Raw genomic sequence first — 9,805 nt, forward strand, 5'->3', positions numbered from 1 at the left:
AAAAAAAAACAAAACAAAACAAAACAAAACAAAACAACAACAAAAAAAACGAATATGCAAAAAAAAAAAAAAAAAGAACGTAAGAGGTGGAGGACAGAGAAGAATGTGGTATTAAGTCCTGTCTTCTACATATGGCATTGCCATTGTGTTTAGGAACTCACTGCAGCTACGGTCACCTGTACAAGATTGAGCAAACAAGATCAACCAATGTTCCAACAGAGAAGCACTAATCAGATTCAATGGTTTAAAAATAAACAAGAACAGCAAGAGAAAGAGAAAGAGAGAGAAAGAGAGGACATGAATATGAGAGGAAGACATGTTAAGAGTGGAGTGTGTGGGAGTTAGGAAGTGTTATGATCAAGATATATTGTTTACATGATGAAGATACATTGTTTACATATATGACGATATTGAAGAATAAATAATGATACTCTATTGTTTACATGGGCACTGTTGCTTCTAGTGGATATGACAAGGCTTTCAGGAAATACTTACCATCTGAGCAAATAATCAACTCAAAACTTTCCAAGAAAGACATGGTATCAGTAACCCAGTGCTTTTGCCACCACACAGTCTATTTTAAGCTCTTCTCTGACTTTAAAAATCTTGTGCACAGGTTGGGAAGGTGAATCCAGGAGAAATTATGAGGAGGAGTTGGGGGAATGAACAGGATCAAAGTACAGTATATGAATATATAAATTTCTTAAAGAATTAATAAAAATACTATTATATTTTAAAACCATATACCCATCATAGTTCATCTTTTTCATCTAGGTGAATTACTTGTAAAACGAGGACACCGTTGAACCACAAATTGTGCCTAATCTTGTAGAGGGACCAAAAGAATAAAAGATGGTAGTTCTATTGCTGTCTATGTGCCTTCTGTACAATTTTATTTTTATTTATTTATTTTAGATATTTTCTTTATTTACATTTCAAATGTCATCCCATTTCCTAGTTTCCCCTCCAAAAATCCCCTATCCCCTCCCCCTGCTCCCCAACCCACCCACTCCTATTCATGGTCCTGGAATTTCCCTATACTGGGGCATAGAGCCTTCACAGGACCAAGGGTCTCTCCTCCCATTGATGACCTACTAGGCCATCCTCTGCTACATATACAGCTAGAGTCACAAGTTCCACCATGTGTTTTCTTTGATTTGGTAGTATAGTTCCAAGGAGCTCAGTACAATACCCCTTCATGATAAAAGTCTTGGAAAGTTCAGGAAATCAAGGCTCATACATAATAAAAGCAATATACAGCAAACCAGTAGCCAACATCAAACTAAATGGTAAAAAACTGGAAGCAATCCCACTAAAATCAAGGACTAGACAAGGCTGCCCACTCTCCCCCTACTTGAAGTCCTAGCCAGAGCAATTAGACAACAAATGAGATCAATGGAATACAAATTGGAAAGGAAGAAGTCAAAATGTCACTATTTGCAGATGATATGATAGTATATATAAGTGACCCTTCTGTACAATTTTAATTGAATAAAATGAGATGAGATGCACATTCACAGTAAGAATGTTGAATATTGGTATAGTATTCAAACTGAATCTGTAAAACAATAAATTCTGCTCTTAGTTATTCTATAGTTTATCCACTCAACTATATAATATTTGTCAAACTCATTCTGGTTGTTTTCCCTTTTGGGGAACAACACCTCTCTGTGGAGCTCTGGCTTGTTTCCAACTTATGACTCTGCTCCCTCAGTCTCCCGAGTCCTGTGGTTACATTGAATGCCAGACTGTTTGTTTAATTCTTGAACAATTTGCCTCAAAAAATACTTGGGAGTTATTGAGTTCCTTTGTAAAATCTCTGGAGACAGTACTTGGTATAGAGCAGGTGATTAACCATGGTGTATGAAGCAGAACTGGATGGCTCTAGCCTGTCAAAGAAACTCCCACCTCCCGTGGGAAATTTAACAACCTGTTGCTCTCTTAACCCACATCTTTGCCTTAATTGCTTAGAAATTATTGAAAAGCAAGTTTTGGTGATCCACAGTCTATTTTGTGTATGCTATAACGCTACAAACCTTGTCCTATGTTGAAAATGATAACAGTTTAGAGAGTGGCTTTTGAAAGTGTCCATATCTGATACAGAGGATTCTCCATGTTCTTTCTGGACTGCATATACTTTCCAACTACTCATACAGAGCCACTCTTCAGGTGACTAATTCAGTAATTTTCATAAGTATCCTTCCCTGAAGAAACCACTGATCACCAACCAGGACCTGCCACACACCCATGGACACCTAGAATCTACCATATGCATCCCTGTTGGAAGGTTGCCCCATGCAGGAAAATTTTCTGACTTTTTCAAGATATCTGTTACCTCTGAATGGTTTGAATTTGTTCTCCAGGTCAAATTCTTGTCTTCCCAGTCGAGATAGGTCGATTCGAAGATCTGGACATATGGCATATTCCTCAATTGTTTTGCTGATCTGGTAGATCTTGTCTGAGACAACATCTGGTGCAGGACCTAAAATTTGACATCCAAAATGCATTTCTTTTAAAGCCTCTATAATTTCTATCAGAGATGCATTACCGGCCTCCTGCACTAGCAAGGAGGGACTCTCTACACAACGAACAAAGATTCACGGTTCAATTAGACCATGTATCTCCCACATTGTATTCATTCACTGTGGAGGATATTTGATCAGCCCTGCCTGTTCTGTGTAGATGAACAACCCACATGTTTGTTTTAATCCACTTCTAAGCAATGATACATACACTCTAAAAATAGTTTTGCACCTGCTGGGGAGACCCAGTTATGTAATCAGCTTTGTTCAGGATATGAGACACAAACAGGATATGCACTTGACAGAAGTTGGAGATTCCAGATTCAAACCACAGCTCCCCAAGTGCCTCAGAAGACTGATTTCTACTCTGCACTGTTGTCTCGTTGATATGTGATGTTACCCAGATACGTTCATTACTTTTTCTAGTTCGCCATCACAACTTAGTTTTTAAAAATGAGAGGTAGCTGAAAACTGCCTGATATTGTTCCTCAGGAGGTCAGATTGGCAACAGTGATGGAGTTAAATGAGTTTTAAATGAGCTGAGCATGAAATCAGTAGTTGGTTTTGGTCACAGACAGGACTATAGGGTCCTCATGTGGGCCTACATGTGTGAAAACTTGCATAGAACATATTGGGTATGTTATATGGCGTTTAATACTCAAGAACACAAGTATTACCACCCTCTCTAAGTGGAGAAACTGAAGTCAGAGAGCACGGTGAATCTTCATTTGTTTGAACAGTTTACTTTGTATTTTATGTGTATGGATGTTTCACCTTGATATTTATCTGTGTACCACATGTCTTTAATGGTCACAGCATCCAGAGAGGGCATCATATCCCCCTGGAACTAGAGGTACAGACCAGACCATTGTCAGCTGCCTTGTGGGTGCAGGAGTATTTCATGAAACAGAATGTCCTCCAGGTCCATCCATGTTGTGACAAATGAAAGTACATCCCGTTCTAAGGCTGATAATATCCCATTGTGTATCTATTGCCTTCTTCATCTATTCAACTATTACCAGACACTTGGGTTGTTTCTATATCTTAGCTGTGATGTTGTGTATATGCTCAGCCCAGGGAATAGCACTATTAGAAGGTATGGCCATGTAGGAGTAGGTGTGTCACTGTGGATATGGGCTTTAAGACTTATCCTCGCTGCCTGGAAGTCAGTCTTCCACTACCAGTCTTCAGATGAAGATGTAGAACTCTCAGCTCCTCCTACACCATGCCTACCTGGATGCTCCCACAGACCCACCTTGATGGACTTAACCTTTGAACCTGTAAGCCAGCCCCAATTGTCCTTTATAAGACTTGCTTTGGTCATGGTGTCTGTTTACAGCAGTAAAACCCTAAGACATTAGCTATTGTGAGTAATGCTACAAAGAAAATGGGAGTACAGATTTCCTTGCACTATAGTGATCCAGCATCATTGAGTTTAGAGTTAGAAGAAGGATGGCTTGCTCATATGGGAGTTCCATTTTTTCTCCATACTATTTCCTTAATGGTCATACCAATTTGTATAACTTGACAATTATTCTAGGCTTCTCCTTCTCCCTATCCTCTCAGACATTTATCTCTTACTATTTTCATAGTAGCCATCCTAACAAATATAAGACAATAACTATCCATACGATTTTGAATTTGTTATCTTACTGTCTAACTAAAGAATGTTCCACATGTCCTAGGAGAGAACATATCCTGCTGTCATGAGACACAAGTTCTAGTCTTGCCTGTGAGGTCTATTTGGTATAAAGTGCAGTTCAAATCCCCTATTTTCTTGAGAACTTTGTCTTGTTGATCTATCTATTGATGAAAATGGGATATTGAACTATTGTTCAACTACTATTGTTATCCTGATACCCATTTCTTCCTTTGTATCCACTGAGATTTGCTTTAAGTACTCGGGAGCCTCAGCACTGAGCACACATAGATTCATAATTCTTATGGGTTCTTAGTGAACTGTTCCCTTTGTCATTACACGGTGACCTTATTTTCATTTTGTAAGAATGATTTGACTTGAGTTATATTTTACCTAAGTGTTACCAGCCTTGGTTTCCTTTTGTGTCTATCTTCCAGAACTATCTTTTTCTGCTCCTTTCCTTTCAACTCACGTGTGCTCTTAAAGCTTCAGAGTCAACTACAGGCAGCAGGGAGATGAGATGTCTCCTTTTTGTAGTCACCCAGCAACTCCACGTATCTTAATTGAAGAAGTTAGTCCATGTATATTCTGGGGTATTGCTCATAGTTCTTACCCGCTCACTCAGATGACTGGTCTCTGCCTGTTTCCTGGGCTCTTTGTTACTTTCTTCCATTTCTTGTGTCTGCTTTGGTGATTTGGTGATTTTCCTATACTATGACGTGTTGATTATTCCCTCAACACTTGTAAATGTGCTCTAATTTTTCCTTGTGGCTAGTGTGTGTGGATGTGTGTGGGGGAGGGTGTCTGTGAATGAGCATGTGTATGTTTGTGTCAGGGTGTGTGTGTATCTGTGTATGTCTGGGTGTGTCTTGGTGTGTATGTGTGTGTGTGTGTGTGTGTGTCTTTGTGTACATTAACATTCAATGTGAATGATTTATGAATGATTTATGAAAAATTTATTTTTAAACAATATATGAAGAGGCCATGGGGAGGAACAATAACAAATTCTTCTTCTTTCACTACACTGTTGTGCTGTTTTCCCTGGTGCTGGGAATAATCCACAACAATAACTGCTTTTTATTAAAATTCAGCTTATGCTCTCATAAAGCAAACCTGCTTGATATTCTAGATTTTAAAATATTGAAGAGGCTTAGTGAACCAATGTACAGTTCTGATGTGCATCTTTTATTTTTAAATGAAACAGCTGTAAATAACACTATGACAATCACCACAAGGGGAAGTGGCTAGAGATTAGGTTTCAGATGGTTTGGGAGGGTTGGTGTTATTTTTGCTAGATATGTATGATGGTTAGTCTTCATTGTCAACTGGACTGCATTTGGAATCACTTTGGAGACACATCTCTTAAGGGTGTTTCTGCAAAGGTTTAACTGAAGAGGAAAGGTTCACCCCAAGTACAGGGCACCATTGCATGGACTGAGGCCTCACACTAAATAAAGGAGAAATACAGAGAAGCCAACTTTTGCTCTCCTCCCTTCTCACATCCCACCCCCACCCCCAGCAGCCTCACATTCCTCCCCTGTACACCTTCCCTTCTCTGGTGAACTGTGTCCTCTCAGACCAAGAGCCAAAAGAAGCCCTTCTTTCCTGAAGTCACTTTGTGTCAGGAGTTTGTCACAAGAAAAGTAAACAGCGCAGCATGTTCCTAGCTATGGGGGATAGGTCTGTCTTTAAAAATGAACACAAAAATACTAAGGGTATGAAATGTCTTCATGTTGAATTTTGCCTTAAAATACCCCAGGGGGCAGAAATGAGAAAAGTACATAGATGGATAGCTGGAGTCTATTTATGACAGACTACACATTTCTAAAAACTTAAGAACAGATTAAGGACCTTATATACATAGTAAAAGTCTCCAGTGAGATCGAGACTTAGGCTAAAATTTGTCTCTCTGAGCAGCCTTGTGGTCTTCCACAGTAACTCAGCCTCCTGGGGCTTCAATTCATTTATTTGCAGAATAAAAGGAATGTTTTAAATGGCCCTCAGGGTATGTTCTAACTTTAAAATCAAGAGTCCTCTCATATCGGATAACTGTCAACTAACTATCCAGTCGTTCCCTTGGCTGAAGCATCCAGGTGATACAGAGACTAGCCCTGGGCATCTAAGAGGCTATATGGTACTTCCTTGGAATCATATCGCCTTGGGCATCTCACTGAATTTTTCTGAGCTGATTCCTCTCCACTTTGCCTGCCTACAAAGTTAGGCAGAGAGTATGATAATATATGAGAAACAGTGTCAGTTAAGGCATATTTGGAACCACATACCTCCATTGGCAACATTAAACTTCACTCCAAACTCTCCCCCTGGTCCTCCAGGACAGTGGCTGGCTGTTAGGATGATCCCACCAGCTGCCTTGATCTTCCTGATAATGCAGGAGACTGCGGGGGTCGACAAGATGCCATTCTGCCCAATAATCAGTCGACCAATCTAAAAACATACGGAAAAAAAATCAGCTCAAGGTTCATGGAATTGAAGGCATTTAGGATCTGTCAACAGATAATCAATCTCCTAGCCAAAGAAATTGAACAGACTCTGTTAGGAAAGCTGAATAAAAGGAAGATTGTCAGCCCTACCTGAAGTCTCCAAGTCCATTTGGGGTACTCATATCTAGTCTTCCACTGACAACTAATAATTACTTAAAGATCACTGGTTTCTGGTAGTTTGAAATATCTACTTTTGAAGACCAACAGGTTTGCTGAGCTCACGTAAGTTCTTACTTTAAGTCTGACTAAGAAACTATGATGAAGATATTAGAAATGACAAAGAAAAGGGAAAGAATTACTTCCTAATTCTCTTGCTTCTGTGAGATACTTTACTCTTAATTGCTACCTTGATGCCACTTAGAATCACCATGGAAACAAATCTCCAGGCTCCTCAATAAGGAATTGTCTAGATGAGGTTCACTGAGGGAGGGAGGCATGCCTTAAATGGCTGTTCCAGTCTATGGGCTTGGTCTTAGCCTAGATAAAAAGAAGAAAACCACAGAGCAGAAGCACACGTAGCTCTCTGCTTCCTGACTGAGCATTCAATGTAGCCAGTTTCATCCTGATCTTGCTGTCATGCCTTTAAGTTTCTGCTCCAATGTACGAGACAAAAACAGGGACAGCACTCTGAAATATAGGATTCAGAGTCCATTGCATTGCTTTCTCTTTTTCCAACAAATTTGCTTTCTCATATATTATTACCCAATACTTCCCATATTATTTATTTACCCACTATACATAACCCCAAGAATTATTTATTCTAAATAACCTAGAAAAAACAGCAGAGACGATGAGTGTAAAATAAATATTTGTGAAATGGCTAGCATTAAAACTAATGAACAAGTTCTGTATGAAAAATACACTGGGAAAGAGGAAGACAGAAGATAACACGCATGATGATGTGATGGTTACCTTTGTCAACTTGACACAATTAGAGCCACTAGAAAGTTTCAATAGAGTAGTATCTACATTGAACTGACCTGTGGGCATGCTTTGGGGGGAGGCTCAGCCCACTGTAGGCAGCACCATTCCCTAGGCAAGGTCCTGAACTGTGTAAGAGTGGAGAAACCAAGGTAAGCGGAAGCAAGAAAGCATATATGGATTCATTTCTCTCTGTCCTTGACTGTGGGTAGGATGTGACTGAAGTTTCTGGCTTGACTTCCTCACAGTGATAGAGTGTAGCCTGGAACTGTAAGTTGCTTTTGTCAGGGAATCATATGACAATAGAAATGAAACTAGGACACATGGATGGCCAGACTATCCTGGTGGGAGTTGGGAGACTTGGACATCAGCTATGCTACTAAAGGGGTGAACGAAGAAAAGCACTAGTCTAAGTAGAGAAGAAGTAAAACTTTGGAAAGCAGAACAGGTGAATAAGTCCAGAGTGCATTGCAGAGGGCTCAGCCACATCTGAGTGTGCTCTCCTCATGGTGCTAGCGAGGTCCACAGCAGGGTTTGGCATCACAGCTTAGGACAAAGAGAGACTCTCATAAAACTCGCACTGTGTTCAGTATTAGAACACTTCAGAGCACTGAGGCAGGGAGGTCAAAGCCACACCCAAGGCAGGTGCACTGGCAAAGGATGGGATGGTGTTAGGAAACTTTCTCTTCCTCACACTGGACCAGAGCAGTGTCAAGAAGTTCATTTATGAGGATAATGGAGAGGGGTGCATATAATCAAAATATATTACATATGTGTGTGAAATGTCATAAGTAAATACATATTACATATAATTAATGTACCTGATCAACTTTAAAATGAATAAATAAAACTAAAAGACCTCCCCCCACTGAGTCGGGAGCTAAGCAGCTCTACAGGCAAAGGCCCCTCCCTCCGTGTATACTCTGGGAACTCAAGGAAGTATAGAACACTTAAAGGAGTCTTACACACTAACGTGACAGATGGAGTCTTACACACTAACATGACAGATAAGCATCCCATGAGGCCCCAGGAAAGAATAAACCATAGTAGAGCAGGAAGTGAATGAAGACTTGGGACATACTCAATACTTCAAAGGTTTAAGAATCAATTCATATCTTTCAACAATTTCTCAGAATTAGGAGTACTCTTAATTTTCCAACCAAAAGATTCTGGGGGCAAGCTGGTCATGGTAAATCAATGTTTTTATGGTCAGGAGTCAGGAGGTAGAGAGAAGAGGATCTCTGTGAATTTGAGGCCAAGCTACTCTACCTAAAGACAGGGAAATATAATGAGACCCTACCTCAAAGGAACAAACAAACAAACAAACAAACAGAACCCTTTTGGTATTTGGTTTTTACAAGCAACACACAAGCTTGCTAGTAACGGCAGACACAGTCTTAGAGTGAAAAATGATAAACAGACATTCCAAGCAAATGGAACTAGAAAGCAAGCAGGTGTGGCCATACTACTGTTGACAACATAGACTTGAAGTCAAAATTAATTGGAAGAAATCAAAAAGGTTCACTGCATAATGATGAATGGGACAATCAACCAAGCAAAAGTTATAGTTACAGAAATGATACACAAAAAACATTGGCCTACTCAATTTCATTACACAAAGACAAATTATACTTGATGTAGTAGCACAGACCAACATTGATACAGTGATGGTGGGTGACTTTAAAATGCCACTCTCACCAAGAGTGACACTTTCACCCAGACTCCCTAAAAGATCAACAAAGAAATATCAGAGTTAAGTCACAGAGGTCAAATGGAACTAATAGACTTCTATGGAATAGCCCAGCCAAATACGCCGGAATACACATTCTGCTCAGCGGACTATGGAAACTTATCCAAAGAAGACTGCACTTTAGGATACAAAGCAAGTCTATTGAATATAAGAAATCTTCTATCTGATCACAATTAAATACACTAGATCGCCACAGCAAAAGATCATGGAATGTACAAACTCAGAGATCAAACAACACACCACTAAGTAATCATCAAGGAAATTATGAGGAAAACTTAAAATTTTCTCAACCAAAGCAACCCAACATACCAGAACCTATGGTATATGGTAGAAGACCTTTTAAGAAGAAAGTTTATAGCTATAAATGTCTAGTTAAAAGAAGAAGAAGAAGAAGAAGAAGAAGAAGAAGAAGAAGAAGAAGAAGAAGAAGAAGAAGAAGAAGAAGAAGAGGAGGAGGAGGAGGAGGAGGAGG

At 39.6% G+C, this 9,805-nt stretch overlaps 1 protein-coding gene across 1 annotated transcript in view; it reads right to left on the reverse strand.

Moving 5' to 3' along the window:
• The window catches only part of Pgm5 (phosphoglucomutase 5), a 172,499-nt gene that overhangs the window by 139,059 nt on the left and 23,635 nt on the right, over positions 1-9,805 (reverse strand). The window contains exons 2-3 of the mRNA XM_021199023.2: positions 6,444-6,606; positions 2,336-2,482 (exon numbers count right to left, since the gene is read on the reverse strand). Of these exons, the coding sequence (XP_021054682.1) occupies positions 2,336-2,482; positions 6,444-6,606 (310 nt within the window). The remainder of the gene's footprint in view (positions 1-2,335; positions 2,483-6,443; positions 6,607-9,805) is intronic.

Source organism: Mus pahari, chromosome 1, assembly GCF_900095145.1.
Source record: "Mus pahari chromosome 1, PAHARI_EIJ_v1.1, whole genome shotgun sequence".
Classification (NCBI taxonomy): Eukaryota; Metazoa; Chordata; class Mammalia; order Rodentia; family Muridae; genus Mus; species Mus pahari.